Source organism: Sminthopsis crassicaudata, chromosome 4 (genome assembly GCF_048593235.1).
Source record: "Sminthopsis crassicaudata isolate SCR6 chromosome 4, ASM4859323v1, whole genome shotgun sequence".
NCBI classification, from domain to species: Eukaryota; Metazoa; Chordata; class Mammalia; order Dasyuromorphia; family Dasyuridae; genus Sminthopsis; species Sminthopsis crassicaudata.
Genome location: NC_133620.1, coordinates 166,492,541 through 166,514,032, shown reverse-complemented (window position 1 = coordinate 166,514,032; position 21,492 = coordinate 166,492,541). Strand labels below are relative to the sequence as shown.

Sequence of the window (21,492 nt, the reverse complement as noted above, 5' to 3'; positions counted from 1 at the left end):
TTTGGGTTTCCTTGACAAAAATATTGGAGCACCTGACATTTCCTTTTCCAATTCATTTTTACAAATGAGAAATCCAAGCAAACAAGATTAAGTGACTTGCCAGGGTCACCCAAATAGTAAGTGTCCGAGACTAGATTTGCTCAAAAAGACTCATCTTTTTAACTTCAAATTGGGCACACTGCCCACAACACCACTTAGTTAGAAGTAATGAAAAAAAAAAGATTTACTTTTTTTCCCTTTCCATCCCAGTTCATGATCTGTGAACCTCACTCAGGTTAAGAACTCCTGTTCTATAGCTAAAATGCAGACAGAAACAAGCCATTCCTCACTTCTCTTTGCTGGACTAAGTGTATTCAAACAGAATCAGGATCACAGTTGTAGAGTTGGAGGAACTATTTATGGTATATTTTACCCTACATTTTACAGATGAGGAAACTTCAGACCAGAATGATGGTGACTTGCCCAAGATCACATGAGTAGTAGTAACAGTAATTTTTTTAAAAAAGGAAAAGATAAAAAGCTAACATCTCTATAGTACTTACTGTGTCAAGCTTTAGTAAATGAGATTTAAACTCAGGTATGATTCCACATTGAGTTCTCTTTTAGTAGTGTCATACTGCTTCCTCCCTCTGAACCCAAATACTCTGAATACATTAATTTTGTTAAAATAACATTAATTTGGGGCAGCTAGGTGGCGCAGTGGATAGAGCACCAGCCTTGAATTCAGGAGGACCGGAGTTCAAATTTGATCTCAGACACTTAACACTTCCTGGCTATGTGACCCTGGGCAAGTCACTTAACACCAGCCTCAAAAAAAAACAAAACTAAAATAACATTAATTTGTAGTCATCCAGTATGCAAAAGTGCTTTGTAAGGAGTAAAATACTATATAGATGCATATAAATTTATTTACATTTTAATATTACATTAATTTTGTTTGAGAATTTACAATGAAATTAATAAAGTTGTTGAAAAATCTGGACTGTTGGCAGGCATTGTTTTAAGGATGTACAGGTAAGTCTGAGTAAACATCACACCTGGTCTTTGTTACTGATGGGTCACTACCTGTAAAAGGTGCAGAGGCCAGAAGAAACCCCAAAACCTAGATTCTTCCAACCTCTTGAATCTCTGTTGCAAATATTTAGGATTCTTTTTTACCCCTTTTGTTAAAATATCAAGTGAACCAACTTGAGTCCCTGCTGGTCCAATATCAAAACGTCAACCACAGGAAGAGACATGTCACTTTAATATTTCCAGCAAATTAAGTTTAAAAGGATCAACCCATGAATCCACTAAACAAAACAACAAAACGGAGTCTGAATTTCCCAGTAGAGTAGTTCTTTTCTGCTCTTAATCCTTTGAGCCCATGATTTTAATGATGAAATCCAATGTTTTCTTCATCACAGCCTATTTAGGAGAGAGAAAAGAGCAAGGGGACCTTCTCCCTCCCACCCGTTCCAGTTTGACTATAAAGTCATACAGTAGAGTCCTAAGCTTGTTCTGTTCCCTTATAAACAGCATCCATCCATCCTCCTCTTTCTCCTCCTCTCGCACTATTTTGGGGCCACATGATCTCATGCTCTCTGCAGACCACACTATGCAATTCAGGCAATACTAAGGTACTGAGCAGGGCGATTCCTGCAAGTCTTCAGATGGTGCCCAGGGGTGGGGTGAGGGGAAAGGCTTTGGGGGAAGTTAAAGAGACATACACGTAAAACACCCAAAATAACCCAACAGCCAGAATGCCCGAAATCAGACAGGAAGCCAAATAATCCGGGGCGTTGGGCCGTTCTCCCCCTCACATTTTACATTATTGGCTAGGGGAAAAGAGCCAAGGGTCTGGGAGGAGGCTGGCTGAAGGAGGGGGGCGGAGTCCACGGGGCCAGGCCGCCCTCAGTGCTCTATTAAAGTCAGGCAGCCGGCAGAGTAGTCCGAGAAGCAGAAAGCCTGAGCCAACCATGGAGAGGGACGGCTTCCACCGGGGCACCAAGGAGAGCCGCGCAGGGACAGGCAAGGAGCAGGTCTACGGGGACACTGCCGGGGACCCTCAGGCTGTGAACATGCTGACTCCTCTGGACTTGGGTGACGATCAGCAGCCCGAGAAAGGCGCGCGGGCTCACAAAGCCAAGAATCCCAACACCTACAAAGTGCTCTCCCTGGTGAGTGAGGTCCGTTGGACCGTCCGGGTCCGCTCCAGGGGCCCGACCCAGTCTCTGGAGCAGGTGCCGCCTTTTCTCCGCCCCCGCCCGGGGTCTGTGCCAGGACCGCAGTGCTTGCTGGAAAGGGCTCTACCTTAGCCCTGCACAGACCTTGTGATCTGACCACCTGGCTCCGGGGCAGACTGTGGGGAAGCGGGCAGGCAATCTGACAGACTGCTGAGACTGACCGACTGACAAGATAGGCAGACAAACAATCACTGACAGATTGACAAGACATACAAACTGACTGAAAGACTGATATACTGACAAGACAGGTAGACAGAAAAACTGAGGTCAAACTAATTGAGAGACAGACTAGACAGACTGGAGAGACACCAGCTACAAGAATAGCTGTACTGTTGTCTCACTACAATTGGAGTACTGGAAACATGGAGGTTTACTTGTAATTATTATCGTTACCATGTTAATAATTACACAGAATAATCACATCATGTATCACCACTATTTACACATGCTTCTAACAATTTTAACAATATTCTTAAAAAAAATACTGGACCTGTGATTTTTTTACTGTAGAGAGCTCCACGTGAGGAAACTCTTGTCCAGATAGAGCAACAACAGCTTTTCAATTTACAGTTCTAGAGTTTCCTGGATCATTGAGAAATTGAGAGTCACACTGTTAGGATGGCAGTTTGATAGAGGTGGGCTAGTGGGAGGGAGGTGAGACTTGAAACTAGATCTTGATTATACCAAAGCCAGTTCTCTATCATGTTGACTTTCAGATAAGTAGAATATATTATACTTTGATGTAAATATAATATATTGTATAATCTTTCATGAATATGTTGATGTAAATCTTTCAAAGAGTTTAACTCTTTGATAAATATAATGACTATCCAACATCATTCATTGAATTTGAAATAGTCTTTGGACTTGTATAAATTTTTTTTTTTTAATGGCTGAGTTGTGAAGACTAAACAAAATGATAAAAAAGAAAATCATCACCTTGAAGTTAAATCTTCTTCAATAAGCCTAGAAAGGCTCAAATTTTCTAGGAAGTAAACAAAACAGGGAAGGTATTTGATGTCTTTAGTACTGAGTATGGTTTTGGTCTTTCTCTTGTTTTTACATCCTTTGGGTGAACAAGGGAACAGGGAGACTAGGTCCCTAGAGTTAAGATACCTGTCAGAGTTTTAAGTCATTGGAGTCATGAAGGCTTAAGAAAAGATTTTAAGATAGATTTTTGTAAATGTAATCATGATTTCAGAAAGTCCTATTGCTATATCTTATTGGTCATAGCATAGGAATTTTCATTTAATAGAAAAGTCAATATTCATACGTTATAGGAATCAATAATGTTATATTGATAGTTTTATGACTTCAATTGTATAAGCATTTATTTGGGGTATAAGACTTGTGTCCAACTTCTTGTGACTTCATTTGGGGTTTCCTTGGCAAAAATACTGAAGTAGTTTGCCATTTCCTTCTTCAACTCATTTTATAAATGAGGAAACTGAGGCAAACAGGGTTAAGTGACTCTGAAGTGTCTCAGAGTTTACTGACTTCTGAACTGGAGCTCAATCTATTGCATCACTTAGCTTCTCCTGTATTCACTTAATTCTAGACTATATTATTCTTCATTTTTTTCCAATAAGCTACTTTCCTTCTGCTTGTGCTACATCATAAATATATTAGGGAGGAAGCTTAGCATAGAGAAAAGAACACTGTCTTAAGTCAGAGGATCTCAGTTTAAATCTTGCTCTTGATGCTTCCTATTATTTGGCTTTGGAAAAGTCATTCAACCTCAATGAACTTCAGTTACTTCATCTGTAAAATTTATACTAATCAACCCTTGAAGTTCCCTTGACCTCTACAGCTGTGATCTTATGGGAGTTAAATGACAAAGTGCTATGTTAGCATTTACAGGAGAAAAATCAGAAAAAAGTTTTAAAGAGTCAGTGACAATTTAGTTAGGCTTTAAAAGATGGATAATTATTGTATTTCCCTGGAGGAGAGAAGGGAGGACATTGCAGACACATCAAGCAACTTAAGGTAATTCTTTGAAACATGAGAATCTATGGGTGGGGAAAGAGTAATAGTGGTCAGTTTAATTAGAATACAGAGAATATGGAATAGTGTTATGAAGAGGGAGAGAGATGGTGAAATGATGGGAGATGATGTTACATAAAGATAAATTGAAGAAACTATTAACATTTATTCTGTAAACTACCAGAGGTCAGGGACTGAGTTTTTTATTTGCATTTCTTGTTTTTTTGTTTTTTTGCTTTTTTGATTTGTCTTTGTATTTCCACTGCCATATATAGAGTAGACATTTAATGAATGCTTGTTATATTGAGTTGGAGAAACATCAGGCAGAAAAGGAATTTGATTTAATTCACTTGGAAGGAAAGGGCAGAAATAGTGGCAGTGGGTGACAGAAGCGGATTTAAGATTAATGTAAGGGAGGAGGGAGAAAGTCCTACAAATACCTTCTTAACAAGAGCCAGCATTGTTGACAGGAATATTCATATTGATGAGATCACAAATCTACTGAAGTGTACACAGATAGTATAATATAATTTACAATAATACAATACAAAATTATAGGGCAAAGAAGAAATAAAGGCAAAATTTTCTTGGAATACTTGAAGAAAAAAAAAAAAACTTTCAGTTGGAGAAGATCAGGAAACCTATCCCTTGAAAAAAGATGAAGTTTTTGAAAGTCAGAGCTGTCCAGACTATTTCTGAGTAGAACCTCTGCCACAGTAGCAGGTTCCTCTTCACTATAGGCTCATCACTTCATTCTTGAAGGAACTCGAGTTGACAAGTACTTTCAAGGGCAATCTAGTGTGTGTTTCCTTCCATCACATCTCCAGCAAGTGTTCATCAAGCTTTTGCTTATAAGTCTATTGACATACTCATTGCCAGATCTAGCTCAGTGTTTGAAAGGCTCTAAAGAAAAGTGTGGGAGAGAAGGAGTACTAGATTACCTACCAAACTGAACTTCTATAGAGCCATTATTCTGATCTCATTGTTGTATGCCTATGAAATCTGAACAGAATTACCAGCAACATGTCAGGAAACTGAAATGGTTCCATTTGAATTGTCTTAAGATTCTGAATATCATCTGGCAAGGTAAGGTACCTAACATTGAAGTCTTTTCTCAAACGAAACTGTCATGTTTTCAAACTCTACTATAAAGAGCACAACACTGATGGGCTGGTCGTGTTGTTCAAATGCCAGATTTACATTTCCCTAAAAGACTTTTATGGAGAATGCACAAAGAAAAACACTCACATGGAGGTCAGAAGAAATGATGCAAAGATACTCTCAAGGTCTTTCAGAAGAATTTTGGAATTGATTGTGAGACATGGGCAAAGGACTACCCAGCATGGTGTACCCACAACAAAGAAGGTGCTGTGCTCTATGAACCAAGCAGAATTACAGTAGCTCAAAAGAAATGTGAGATACATGAATTCAGAAACATCTACACTCTAAATATTTGTGTGGACTATTTGTACCTGACATGAAGTAGAGCCTTCTGAGCTCACATTGATTTGATTAGTCACAGTTGAGTACACTGTACCTTGGCTCCAAAATAGTAATATCATTTTGGTCTTCTTTGAGAATGATGGACAATAGCGATAAGCTTGTAGTGAAGGGAAATCTGTTACCATAGCAGATGCTCCACTCAGGAATAATCTGGACAGCTCTAATTGTTAAAATGTTTTGGTTTCTATCAAGACTCAATTAGTCTTTCTGTAGCTTCTTTACACATTGTTTTTAGTTCTGTCTTGTGAGACTGAGCATAATTCCTTTTTCATATCATAGTTTTTCAAATACTTGAAGACAACTATCAATCCGCCTCTTCCCTGCCTTTACCTCAATAGAAAAAAAAATAACCGCCGCAAATAAGTATGCATAATCAAAGCATAAAAAAATCACCAAGTTGTTTACATCTGAAAATTAATGTCTTATTTTACTTACTTAGGATTATGACCTGGCAAGAGACGTGCTTTATTATCCTCCCCCCAAAAAAATATGGTTAGTCATCGCATTAATCAAACTTTTTACTTCTTTAAAGTTTTTTCTTTAGAATATATTATTGTATAAATTGTTCTTCAGATGTTTATCACTTGACTGCATCAATCAATAAAAAAATCATCCTCAGTTTCTCCAAAACTGTGCTTTTCTGTACTTCTTTAAGTGTGGTAATAATCCATTTTATTCATATATTATAATTTGTTTAGTCATTCCCTAAAATAACTTGATTTAGCAATCAAGTAGACATAAAGAGTTCATCTGTGAAACTGAAGAGGAAAATGGAGTGATACATTTTGAGTATATAGCAAGATCAAATGAAATTTTTTTTTTTATTAACAAAGACCTAAAAAGAAAGAGATCCAATGGATAGAGAGACAGAAGATGATGGGTGAATAATATGAAAGGTTCCCAAAAAACACAGGATAGGGGTTAATTCAAAGGCAAAAATAAAGAGGTTAGTCTTTTTTTTTTTTTTTTTTTTTTTTTTTTTAAAGAGCCACTATTTCTGAGTGGCACAAAAGAGAATGGGTAAATTATATGAAAAAGTTTGAGGTGTAGGATTGGATTGGGAAGATGGAACTCAGGCCATTGGCCACAGTAGTCTCTGAGGTCTCCTGGTTTTAAAATACTGCAATTCTAAAATATTATGATTTCAGATTTCAAAAAATCCTATTGAGTTTTCTTATGTAATGGGAAAAATTAGAATGGGAGATGGAAAATTCATATCCATCTCTATTGCTTAGTTGCAGTGTGATGACCTTGGTCTAGTTATTTTACCTTTCTAGACTTCAATTTCTTCATCTGAAAAATTCAGGGATTAAAACATATATATTATATATATATATATATATATATATATATATATATATATATATATATATATATATATATATATATATATATATATATATATCTTTGATTCCTTCTTTCTCTAACATTTTGTGATTTTAATTTGCCAAGTCCACTTATTTATCTATTTTACAAAGGTGAAAAAAAGCTATAAGGTACTAATTTTACGTATGCAAGAACTTTTTGAAGTCTTCCAGTCCATTCCTTTCATTTTAAAGATGAGGACATTGAAGCTCAACATTATATAGGGAGCAGCAGAATTGGGTTCAAACCCAGGTCCACTACTCAAAATCTGGTGCACATTGCCAGAACCAAGTTCTCTATATGTGTTCTTGATTCTATACCCATCTTCTCCAGTAGATTGCTTCTACTATTATCTCTGCTGGCTCCAGTCATCAAGCACTCAGTACCTATTGGTTCCTTCCTTGTTGCATACAAACATACCCAAGTCTTCCCCATATTTAAAAATCCACACTAGATCTTTCCACCAGCTATCATTCTATATCTCTCTTACTTGAAAAAGTCATCTTTACTAAATACCTAAATTTCTTCTCCTTTCATTCTTTTCTGAACCTTCTGTAAATCACCTTGTGTCTTCATAATTTATCTTGAAACTTTTCTTTTCAAAGTTACAAATGATCTTATCATTGACAAATCTAAGGACTTTTTCTCAATCCTCTTCTTGACCTTTGAAACATTTGACAATACTGACCACTTTTTCCTCCTAGGATAACCTCTCTCTGGGTTTTTCTGACTTTTTTTTCTTGATTTTATCTCCTATTTTTTCTAACAATTCTTTCTCAGTCTCCTTTCTTGGATCTTTATGTAATTCTCAGTAACTATAGAATGATATAATTCAGTTTTAGGCTGTTTCTCTTTATAATCTTTCACTTAGTAATCTTATCAGCTCCCATGAATTCAATTTTCATCTCTTCAGATACATCAGACCTATTTATTCAGCCTTCTGTCTTTTGAACTCCTGTTCCATATCATTATCTATCAACTACTGTGTACCAGACACACTCAAATTCAAAATGTCCAAAACAGAACTCATTATTATTCCTGTTCAAATCTGTCCCTCTTTTGAACTTGTTTATTACTATTAAACACACTGATCTTTCTCTTATTGTCACCTGGTAGAATCTCTAGCTTCCTTTAAAACTCAGCATAAGAATGTGTGACACAATAGCAACCACAAAAACAATCAGAAACTCTCAGAATAAGAAAAAGCAAAAAAGAAGTTTATTATGATCTTGTGAGAAAGGGTATCTTTCTCCCGTTTGACCAGCTGTTGTTTTTTTTTTTTTTTTTTTTTTTTTTAATAGCTTTTTATTTATAAGATATATGCATGGGCAATTTTTCAGCATTGATAGTTGCAAACCTTTTGTTCCAATTTTTCCCCTCCTTCACCCCCACCCCTTCCCCCAGATGGCAGGTAGATCAATACATGTTTAATATATTAAAGTATATGTTAAACACAATATATGTATACATGACCATACAGTTATTTTGCTGTACAAGAAGAATCAGCTGGGTGGAGCTGGTTCAATTCATTACTGCTATATTGGAACTGATTTGTTTCATCTCATTGTTGAAGAGAGCCATGTCCATCAGAATTGATCATCGTATAGTATTGTTGTTGAAGTATATAATGATTTCCTGCTCTTGCATTTCATTCAGCATCAGTTCATGTAAGTCTCTCCAGGCCTTTCTGAAATCATCCTGCTTGACCAGGTGTTTGTTAATGAAAGCAGCGAAAAGTAAAAACTACAAAACACAAGATTAAATAGCCTGAATACAGAAGTCCCCACCCTCCTGCCTGGCCTTTTCTCCCATTTGTTTGGGTAGAAATCTAACCCAGAAACAAAAGAATAAATTGCTTAAATGCTTAATTAATACTTACATGCTAATTAAGAAGTAGTGGGAAACAGAAGGGGATGAACATCTGCAACTTTTTCTTAGTTATAGCTCTACTTGTTATTATAAAGTTTCATCTCAAGTCACAGTTATATTATTACGAGAGTGTCTTCACTCAGTTCATCCCATACAAGAAGAACCTTTCTGAGACAATTCTCCTTCCCCAATTGCTAGGGACTTATCCTCTACAGCATCTTCTTTATACCCTATATTTTATCTTGTATCAATTAGTTTAATGTACATGTTGTTTCCCCTAAACTGAATGTAAATTTCTTATGGAGGAGACTATTTTTTGCCTTTTCTGTGTATTTCTAGTACTCATGCTTGTTGATCAATGGAGTGAATAAAAAAATAAATATGTAAAGCATTTGCTTCTTTAAGTTATTAAACCTGATATTATATTAAAATCATAACAGTTTGATTTAGTTAATTCAACTAATCAAATAATGGATTGTTCATGATTCATGATTTAGATAAACATCAGTATGGCCAATATATTCTAGGTAAATTTCAAGCATAAACAACATGCAAAATGTCATAAACATTTTTTAAAATTATTAAATTTTCTTTAATTCTCATAGTGATATATAGCTCCTAGGGAAAATGTAACAATAATCCTAAGGCTACCTGACTTTGGGAGTGTAGTAGTTTGGAACAATGCTGGCTGTCAGATTGTTGGTCAGTAATAGCAAAGTCTCTGAGACAATTTAAGCTACAGAATTCAATAACAGGGTGCAACTACACTTCTAAACTATAGAATTCAGTACTCTTCAACCCGACCTCAATTCTACTTTTAAGCCATAAAAGTAGCATATCAGAGATGTGAAGCACCTGATCTTTCTATCTTTTTCCTATAAAATTATCTGGCTTCTGGTTTTTTTGAAACAGCCCGCTTCAGTTGGCATTACAATTATAATAAATTTTTGTCGGAGCCTGCAAATTTTTTTCATCTTGTGACACCAGTCTGGAACCCCAACCTTTTCGTGGTCGCCTTTGAACCCCAACAATAGCATTCAGTAATTCATAATAGAGTCAAAACATTTTAGTTATTTAGTAGGAGTCCATAAAATAAACAACAGTATCAAGGAAAGGTGAAGGATAGTGCCAGGAAACAAAACTCTTATCTTAAAGGTTGGTTAAGGAAAGTCTACAAAATGAAGATGCTGAAAGTAGGCTAACAAATGGGGTCAAGTATGGTATATGTAAAAAACCTTTACTTGTTAGGCCTTCAGAAGTTACAATTGTCTTTTGTGTACATCTGCCCACACAGCTTTTTGTGGACTTCTGAATCTACCTCATATAAGCACATACTCCACAGCATACTCCAAGCATTTAAAGTGTTCTGGAGTTCAATTCCCAATTTCTTTTTTCCATCTTTTGTTTTTCACTATTCTAGCAGTCAGTCATATGAGACCCTTCTCACTAGCTTAAATATACTTCATTCATATTGTTTCTCTGGCTCAGAAGACTTTTTTTTTTTTTTTTTTAAACTATTCTCCTCTTTGTCTCTCTGAATTTAGAACCCAGATCTTAGTTTATACTCTCTGTTGTGGACTTATCTCTTCTCTGGTCAGGAAGAAGCCCAACCAGCTATTATTAAAAATAATTAATTCCCAGACTATCCTGTTTGTATTGAGTGATGTGAGAAAGAAATTCTTTTGTCTGTCCCTCAAATCTCCAGGCATCTTTAAGCAATCTTTGAGATATGAATTAGCATATCTTTAGACAGGTATGAGCTACTGAATTCTTCTCTGGTCTTGAGAAACCCTCAAGGCTGTATTTCCCCCCAAAAAAGATCTGCTAATGCTGAAGATTTTTGCTAAGTCTTTTTCAGAACCATACCCACTATGAGGTATTCTCTCTTTCTCTCTCATAGTGTTTTCCCTTTAAAATGATGTCTTTCTCCGTACTCTTAACTAACTCTGGTTAGTCTGCTAGACTCCTATATGAGTCTAATCGCCAGTAAATGGTACACCCAAGCTTAATGTCATATTTCTTTAGTGGATTCTTCCAATTCCTTTCCTTGGTAATCTTATTGTTTTCCAAATTCTTATTTCACATCTGTCAATTCTGGTGTCTATTTTATCTCTTATTTTGCCTATAATCTCTTCCTCTAAATAAACCTACTTTTTGACAAAGAGAATGACCATTGTGTATTTATCACTTGTTTATTTCAAACCAGGAATTGCTACCCTGACCTCATTACTCTTTACATTTCTTTCTTTAACTCCAGGGTGTGCTAAAGTCTGCTTCTACAGATTTATGAGAGCTTCTTGCTGACTTTTTACTGTAAGCTTTTATGCATCAGAACTATGCAAATACTTCAAATTATGGTTTAACATTTTTTATTAACTAGACAAGAAAGTGATGAAAAAAAGTTAATGATGGTGGCCAAATTTAAATGTATGTTATGTGTACATTACTTTGTAATGCTGGAGAAACTGAGCAAGATAGAGATTAGAGAGTATTTAATAATTTATTAAATGTAGAGATATATTGGGACCAGATGGATCCATGGGTTTGGTCCCAGGGCTGCATGAGACTATTGTCTCCAAGAATCCAGTGCACAATGTGAGTTCTCAAAATACACGTGGTTCAGACTCAGGGGGTAGACTGAGGCAAGGGCAGAGGTCAGGGTGCTGAGAGCAGAAATGAGACTCTTGACAGGGTGGGATGAGCTACCGGAGATGAGATGACATCATCATGGGGAGGCACCCCGGACATGGGGAGAGGCATCTTGATAAGACTATTTGACATTCCAATAGCTTGGGATGGGGAGAGGCATTCTGATATTCTAAAACATAAGTTCTTTTATTCTTATCAAATACTCTGATAAAGAAGGAGGGGAAGTTTTGCAGGACTGAGATGCAGGGAAACCCGGGCAGGAGTGTCAGGATAATTAGGGTAACTGAATCAGAACAATAGAAGAGAGCTGTGGCATAATCCCCAAGGAGTCAGCTATTAAATAATTAATTACTAGTTTCCTCCTGCTTTGACTCTTTTAACCCTCAATATTTGGAAGTTTAAATAGCCAGGCAACCCTTTGCTTTGCCACTTAATCAAAGGCTACTTCCCCCCCCCCCCCCCCCCGCCCCCTGAGGCTGGGGTTAAGTGACTTGCCCAGAGTCACACAGCTAGGAAGTGTTAAGTGTCTGAGACCAGATTTGAACTCAGTCCTCCTGAATTTAAGGCTGGTGCTCTATCCACTGCACCACTTAGCTGCCCCTCAAAGGCTACTTTTAAATGGTAACATAACTATTTCACACCTGTATGCCTCCTATTTCCTATTGGAACTAAAGCTTCCTGAGGGCAGGGACCATGCCTTAGACCATATGTATGCTCCCTTCTATAGCTAGCTAACATTCATATAACAAAGAAGATGCTCAGTTTAAAAAAAAAAAAAAAAAAAAAAAAAAAAGAAGGAAAAAAAATGTTAACTATCAATAAAATATTTTCTTAAATTCAATGGCAAAATTTCTAAAGGCTTTTCCTATATCAGATTTCTAGATTCTTTATCCAAATGTGTTTACAGATTTAATCAAATGGGTTTAGGACTACACATAGTCAAATATATTTATATTTCTTTCTTTTCTCCCTGAACTTACTATTTCACTAAGAGATTCCAGTCTACATTTTATGTACATATGTACATAGCTGTAAATAAATTTCCTTTGGGCCCTAAGCAGAGGTAGAAAATGTGTTTGTGAACACCTCATTTAAGTTTATTTAAATCCCATCATCACCTGTTGCATAAAGACTTCTTTCAGTTCTGTTTTTATTGGCTGTTTCCTCCGAGAATTCTTCTTGATTAAATTCAAGGTGGCATATTGACTGTGTTTTAAAAGATGAATTTAGAGAAAAGCAAGTTGGAATCAATCACTATATGAACACAATGTTCTTTCCACCTTTTGCTTTTCGGCTTTGATTTAGAGTTGGACAGGAATAAGAATTTTTTTTTTTCTTAATTAAAATGAGGAAACTGTTGAGACAAGAATAACCTTGTAGGAGGAAACTTTTGGAGACCTATAATTCTTTTTAATCCAGTTTCTCCTTTCCCTCCTTCTGAGAATGGAATGGGGATGGGTATCCCTGAGGCGAAAGTAATATATTACCTTTTCCTTTTCTATCACCTCTTTTGTGAGTCTAAATAAGCTTTTTAAGTATTGTTGGTATATCAGCAGAAGGATCAGGTATATCGATTGTCTCCAAAATTTGTTTAGTTCTTTGAAATATTCATAAATTCTGGTCCTTCTAAGACTCTTGAGTAATGGTAAAATCACACTCCATAAAATTCATCTGGAGTGTGACAATAATATAACTGTTTGAATTTGAGGATTTTGAGAGAGATGCTAATAAATCAGGAAGGACAATAAACAGTACAGTGGAAAGAATTAGCTTTGGAGTCCGAGAACCGAGGTTCAAGCCCTTTTATTGTCACTATTCATGTGACTTTGGACAAATCTCTGAATATCTCTGCATCTCTGCATCTCAGTTTCCTCATTTGGGATTAAGAGATCCTTCTCACTAAAAAAAAAAAAAAAAAAAAAAAATCCATGATTATCCTTCAAATATAGTGGAAAGTGACCTTATGATTATTATTTGTCCTGTTGATTCTTTGTTTTATACACTTTTAGCCCACCAAACGGGTGTTTAAATTTCCAGCTATTAACCTTAAATATAAGAGAACAGACATATTACTGATAATCTTTTAATATCATATGGTAATGATGATTGAAGACAATGAGAACAAAGGAATTTGCTACTAATTTGATGCTCCTTTTCTATTTGAACACTTTTTAAAAAATAAAAATGTTAATTAAGTTGGCTAATCAGCAAACATTAAGTGCCTCCCATGTACTAGGCTCTGGGATGAGAAAGACAAAAATGAAATAGCATTTGAAGTAAGAAGAAAGCTTACTTTTCTGTTTTGGTGGTTATTCTCTTAGAGCCAAATAAAACTTTTCTTGGCGACCTCTTATGAATTTGATTTGCCCAAACCTCTTTGATTTAGATAATTGATTCTCTTTTGTGTTTAAGGTTAAAAAATCATTGTGGTTAATAGGAAAGAGTCTTGGAAATTGGAACTACTATTCAAATTATTCTATTGTTTCTGACTATAAAGAAAAAAGTTACTAAGGATGACCATTGCCAGGATTCGAGATAACTAGTTAAGACATGAAGTGATTTGCTCACTCTGGCAGAGTTCTAAGTTATTACAATGTTTCCTGTTGAATTGCTTGATACTAGTTGACACATCAAAATACATTTGAGAATAAGCTGTTGGCTCCATCTTCTACCTTAGAGAAATCACTCCTTAATTCCTTATGGGGACACTTAAATAGAGGGGGATTGAAAGGATTGTAAGATATGGTATAATTTAGGCATGGGTTTGACTAGATGACCATTGAGATCCCTGTCAGTTATCAAATGAGTAAATTTTCCCTTGCTGCTATGTGAAATGTGAGGCTTTAGAATTCATAGATATGTTCATCAAATATATTAGATACTACAAATTTTATTTATTTCCTTTTATTTTTAGCAATTATGTGCATTTGATTTAGGGATGTTAGGTCTTAGAGGCGATAGTGATGATGGTGGGAAAGCAGAGGTAGATTGAGAATAATGGGATGTGTATAGGTTTGTTTTGTAAGTATCAGATGAAAGTTGAAGAATAATCCCACTGTGAATAAAGTTTACAGTTTAATTGTTCCTGGTTTTTTTGGAGGATTTATTGAACTAAAAATTTTAGAAGGAAAGAGCATAATACTGGAACCCAGGAGACCTGGTTTTTCCTGGCTATGTGGCCTTGGGCAAAGATTTAGCTTTCTTGACCCTTTTTTCATCTGAGTGTTTGCACCAGATCCTTTACAAGATTTCTTACAAAATTCATCCTCTCTCTAAGGCATCATAATTAAAAGTTAAATATAATCACATTCTAAACAAATTATTTTAATTAAAAACTGCTTTTCATCATCAAAACTTAGTCTTTTAACTTTATGTTTAATTTTAGTATTTTTTTCCTTAAATTCTTTCTTAATTTCCATTGTTAGCTCATTTGGGAGGGAAAAACAAACAACAAATACAGGAGTATGTTTTTTTTCTAAGCTAGTTCATCAAATGCTTAGCATATCTGGAACATTCATAGGAAAGCAGAGAAGCCATGATATTACCAGTCAGTTGGATGTCAAGCATATTGGGAAATCTTCCCTATCCTAATGATTGAGGTTTGGAAAAGAACCTAATAGCATCATCTGTACAACCGACTCTTCCAACTAAAACTACAAAGTGCTTTATTCAAAAGTTTTCAAAACTGCAATTTCAATTACCCAACCCACTATTACCACAACTCATCCTTAGCCAAGGGCATTGTGTTCCTTCTCCCCTGTACTCAAAACAAACAGTAATGTGAGTGATATTTTGCTCTGCTATTGAAAATGTAAATAACTATATTATTACAACATTTTTGAAAATGTGGGCCTTTGCGTCATTTTTATCTTTTGAAATGCATGCTCTAGAGCTAATCTCAAATTCCCACTCTCACTGGCTAATCAAGTCCCCTGAGGGCTGGTCCCCTGAGGGTCTGTACTACTCATTACTTTTTCCTCTATGAAATTCTAGGATTAAGCCTTGATTACTGCAATAATAATACTGCAGATGGGTCTTCTTGCTTCCAGTCTTTTCCTACTCCAATACATTCTCTATTCTGTTATTAAAATGATTTTCTTAAAACACTGAGTTCAATCTTGTCAACCTCCCCTTACTCCTTATCCACCCCATTTCATAACTCAATAAACTCTAGTGGTTTGCTGTTACTTCCAGGAGCAATTGAAAAATGCTGTTTGGTATTCAAAACCTTTCATAATCTAGTGTCCTTCTATCTTTCCAGTCTTCATATACCTTGCTCCTCAATATGTACTCTTCCATCTGATGACATTGGCCTCCTGGATCTTCCATAAATAAGACACTCCATTTCTTGACCCCCACAGTTCTTTCTAGTATCCCCTATATCTGTTTCCATTCTGACTACTCACCTCTTTGGTTTCTTTCAATTCCATCCTGCCTCCTAGAAGAAGCCTTCTTCACATCCTCTTAATTCCAGTCTTCTGTTAATCTTATTTATCCTATATATAATTCACTTTGTACTTATTTGCTTGCATGTTGTTTCCTCAATTAGATGGTAAGCTCCTTGAGGGAAAGGATTGTTTTTTGCCTTTTTTTGTATCCCCAGTACAGTTCTTGGCTCACATACTTAAATGTTTGTTGAATTACACAGAAAAATTGAACCCAAAGAGATTGGGGTGTGTTTTCTTTCTTTTCTTTTTTTTTTTTTTTTTTTTTTTTTTTTATGATGCTTTTATCCCAACTCCCTAGGATTATCAGTTTATATTACTCAGCTACATTTTATTAGCTTTTAGATAGAGATATTATAAGGTCATATATGATAAGAACATAGGGTATAAAACAATCTCTCTTCCAAAGTCTGTGATATATGCTATCTCTGGTATATACTGAGTTCAGGGAAGAATAGATTCAAGTTCAAAAAACACAAGGGGCAAATGATTACTTGCAATTCCTAGTTGCTCAAAGTTTTTTTTCTTGCCTTCTTGGTGTGTTTACAAAATTACTATTAGGCATGGTTGAGCTTTATGTTGGACTCTTGCAGAGTTTTGAAGCTTCTACTTCCCAGTGTATTTGGTTTGTTTTTGACTTCTAATGCCACCAGTCGTTGCTATCCTAAGAACATTGCTAAGATGATGGGAAAAGTCCAAATCCTTTAGCTCTCAAAAAAATTTTTTTTTCACAAAAATATTTTATTTTTCCAAATACATATAAAGATAGTTTGAATATTCATTTTTATAAGACTTTGAGTTCCAAATTCCCCTCTTTTTATCTTATCTTCCTCTACCCAGACAGCTAGCAATCTTATCTATGTTATACATAAACATTCCTTTTAAACATATTTCCATTTTTGTCATGTGCAAGAAAACCAGACCAAAAGGGGAAAAAAATGAGAAAGAAAATGGAAAAACAAAAGTAAAAAGCCAAAACAAACAAAAAAGGTGAAAATACTATACTTCCATCCATATTGTCTCCGTAGTTTTCTCTCTGGATGTGGATGGCTTTTTCTACTCCAAAACTGGTAGAATTGTCTTGGATCACCACATTGCTGAGGAGCTAAGGTTATTATAGTTGATCATTATATTATCTTGCTGCTACTGTGTACAATGTTCTCTTGGTTCTGCTCACTTCACTTAGCATCAATTAATGTAAGTCTTTTCTGAAATTAGACTAGTTATCATTTCTTATAGAACGATAATAATATTTCATTACATTCATATACCATGACTTATTTAGCCATTCCCAAAGAGATGGGAAATCCACTCAATTTTCAAATCACTACAAAAAGAATTACTACAAATGTTTTTACACATATGAGCCCTCTTCTCTTTTTTATAATCTCTTTGGGATATGGATTTAGTAGTGACACTGATGGTTCAAAGTATGTGCAGTTTTATAGCCCCATATAGTTTATACTTCCAAAATGGTCTCCATAACGGTTTGATTATTTCATAACTCCACCAGCAATGCATTAGTGTCCCAGTTTTCCCACATCCCCTCTAACATTTATCAATATCTTTTCCTGAAATCTTAGCCAATCTCATACATGTGAAATGGTACCCCAAAGTTGTTTTAATTGGAGTTTCTCTAACCCATAGTGATTTAGAGCATTTTTTTTCATATGACTATAAATTATCCCTTCAAAATTTATAAGATCCTTCTCTGGGTAAGAGTTTGGGAGAGGAGATCAAGGCTTTACTTGTCTCCTTCCTCTTTCCTTCCTAGTTATGCCTTAAGAGCTTGGCTGAAATTCTTTTCTTAAAATTGATCACTGAATTGATCCAGGGTTTTGAACTTATCTGAAATATAAAACAATCTAAGAGTATTTCATTTGTAATTGCAATACCATTTAATCCAATGATTTTCAAGGACCACTGACAGTTATTATTATGCTTTTGATTGTTTAAGTGATTTAATAGTGCTGTCTAAGCCTCATTTATACCTAGGTCATAGTTTCACTCACTTGATGTGTTCTTAACTGAAAAGGTAACTAATTATAAGTGGGGGTAGGATTGATCTATTCAATGGATCTCCATCCTTATACTTTAAAAAATTATTAATGCTTTTTCAACTGAATCTGTGATTTCAATGGTAAGAAAGCAGCTGGCCTGGATCTTTTCTTCCAAAGCAAATCAGCTCTCTGTAAGTTATATTATTAGAGAGTTAGTTGTCTAAGGCATCAAGAATTTAAATCACTTGCCCAAGATCACACACCAGTTTATTACATATGTGGCACTAGAATCTAAGTTTTTCTGATTCAGAGGACAGATCTCCATCCAGTGGGCAATACTACTCCTATCAATTTTATGTGAAAGATGACAAAGTAAAGGCATGGGGTTCTTATTGATATATTCAAATAAGTGGTAAACAAGAATAGCACTTTACCTTTATAAAGTGTTTAAACACTTTATATTCACTATAAACACTTTATTTTAATCTTGTGTCAACACTAGGGGGTTGGATATTATAGATAAAATCGTGCCCATTTTAAACATGAATTAACTGAGGTTCAGAAAAGTCATGATGCTCCTAGATTCATGCAGCAAGAGGTAATTTGACCTCAATTGTTCCTGGATTCAAACCCACAATTCCACATATTACAGTTGTATTTGAACTTAAAATCTCAGAATTTTCAATCTATATTTTGGTCACAGAATCAGTTCACTTTTTTCCCTCTAATTTTTTTTTTTTAATTGGAAAACTAATTAATGGAAAGAAGATAGCTAGAGTGTAGATTAGATTTTAATTCTATCCAGTATGTCCCCAAATTCTAAATTCCAATAATGCAACTGTGGCTTTTGGAAAATCACTCAACCTTTTTATGCCTGTTTTTCTCCTCATTTACAAAATAAGGAAACTATTTGCTAGCTGCTTAAACATAGAGTTCATGACAAAAATCTCTATAGTCATTTAGAGGAAATAAATGATGACTTTTTAGTGATGACTTACTCTTAGTGAATATATTTTCTCATCTTTGCAAAAATAAGAATTGAGATTTTTGGAGAGTCAAGGATAAATCTTAATCTTTTGTTCTGAAGTTTGAGTTTGATTTTATTTCTCTATAATCTCTTATAAACAATCACTTAAATTTTAATGTTTTTGGATTATAGTAAATCACTATTTATACACTTGCTATCTGAACTGCTATAGGGACATCAAGGGGGGAGTGGTGAGGATATTATTCATGGGAGCCAATAAAGCCTAAGTTCTAGTTCCTCCTCTGAAACATCTTGGCTGTGTGACCCTGAACAAATCACTTAACTCCTTCTGTGCTCTTTAAATGTATGTAAGTTTCAAAGAAAGTACTGACTTGTAAAGGCAGAAGGGAATTTCTTCTACCAAAAAAATTACAGGTTGAGTTCTAACTTTTCCTTACTAACATCTTTATCTTTGGGTCCTTGGTAATTGCAATTAAGTGGAAACAGAATTTCAGCTATCTCATTACTGCATCTTATTTTTGTCCATTCTGGCAGTTTGGGAAAAAATGATATCAGTCTGCCAAGGACAGGACCAAAATTATCAGACCTTTTCTAAGAATTTACTTGTATCTTTTACAATTCTGGCCCTAGCAAGATAGGAAAAAAAAGTTTGTTGTCACTAAATAAAATGCCTCAAAATGAAGTCATTGTACTTTGACACATCATTCACATATAATTAATGCTCAATAACAACAACAAAAAAATAATGAGTGTAATTTATTATATCCTCTGGTTTCTTTCTCCAGCTAATTCCTGTCAAGGGAATAATTTTAAAATCATCAAAAGGATAAAATCATATATAATGCCATAAATAAGATTTGTTAATTTTTACCCGTCAAAATTCATGTTACTAATAAAATATTTCTTTGCAAACACCCTATAACACATAATCTAAAATCCCAATTGGAGTAGTTTGAGCATTTGCAGAATCAAGAAAGTGTGGTCACCAAATGTTCTTACAAAGGGCCATACTGTTTTGTGTAGAGCCCCTAAATGCCAAGGGAAAGAGTTTGAATTTTGGTTCTTTAGCAACAAAAAGTCATTGTAGACTTATGAGGACAAGGGTCTATGAAAGGAAGATAAGCAATGTGAAGGCTGATTTGAAGAGAGAAAAAAATGAAGGTTGGAAGACCCATCAAGCAATTTCAATAGTTCAGAGAATAGTGATGTTCAGTACTGTGTCTGGCCCATAGTAGAGTAAATGTTTATTGATTGATTCAGCTGGTCTTTACCAGAATGGCCACAAAAGAATGTCTATTTAGAGAATTAAGACATTGTCCCAAAATGATCAGCTGACACTTTGGTCATTTCTCTCCTTTCTTTTTCCTCTACCTTGCAGCAGGTGGTATAGTGGGTGGAGTATTGTATTTAGAGCCACAATACTTGAATTCAAATCCTGTCTTAGATACTAATTAGATATGTGACCCTAGGCAGATCATTTATCTTCTCTTAGTCTCAAAGTCTTTCTCTACACAGTGGATTTAGTAATAAAATCTACTTTTGTTATTGTGAGGATTAAATAAGATAATATATGTAATAAGGAATTGTACATGTTGACTGCTATTGTCCCTTATTTCATAGTGCTTACAGTCTCTAATATTATATTAAATTTACCATTAATATTAGCTTTCCTTTAAATGTTAGTTTTTGTATGAGTTCTTTTTTTATAGGTGAGGTGAAAAAGTAGAAATGAAAAAAAGTGAATGAATTAGAATGCATAGTAGCAACAATATTGTACAATGATCAATTGTGAATGATTTAGTTTTTAGCAATATAAAAATCTAAGATAATTCCAAAGAACTGATAATGAAAAATATTGAGTACCTTAGAGAAAGAATTAATGGGGTCTGAATGCAAATTGAAGCATATCATCTTTTACTTTCTTAATTTTTTTTCATTTTTTTCTTTTTATTCTGTTTTCTTTTACAACATGACTCATTTGGAAATATGATCACTGCACAAGTATAATCTATATAAAATTGCTTGCTTTTTTGATGGAGGATGGGAAGGAGAGAGAAAATTTGGAACTTGAAATTAAAAAAAAATTAATGTTAAAATTATTTTTTGTATGTAATTAGAAAAATATTAATAAAATGTATTTGTAATTCCTATAGCATGTACTTTTTAGATAGCTGTATTTAGTGTTAAACTTTGTCCTTTCTGTGCTTGCAGATTCTTCAACATTAATTTACTTTTTCTGCCACTGACATGCAATCTTTTTGGTGTTTGATAATAATTGAAGGCTATAAGGATCTATAATTTTGTTAATATCAATATTTGTTCTGTCAATACTGGTTTCAATCTCCTCTGTAACTTGGGGATAGTTTTTTGAAGATGCCAGTGAAGAAATATTGATCATGCTGTGGTTGCTTTTGGTGAACTAAAATGGCTTATTTTTGGATTGTAGATAGATAATTCCTCCCTGG

At 34.8% G+C, this 21,492-nt stretch overlaps 1 protein-coding gene across 1 annotated transcript in view; it reads left to right on the top strand.

Annotated features, from left to right (window-relative positions):
* The first annotated feature begins 1,903 nt into the window (after positions 1-1,903).
* ENPP1 (ectonucleotide pyrophosphatase/phosphodiesterase 1) overlaps positions 1,904-21,492 on the top strand; it is a 96,612-nt gene continuing 77,023 nt past the window's right edge. The window contains exon 1 of the mRNA XM_074309818.1: positions 1,904-2,159. Within this exon, the coding sequence (XP_074165919.1) occupies positions 1,959-2,159 (201 nt within the window). The 5' untranslated portion in view covers positions 1,904-1,958. The remainder of the gene's footprint in view (positions 2,160-21,492) is intronic.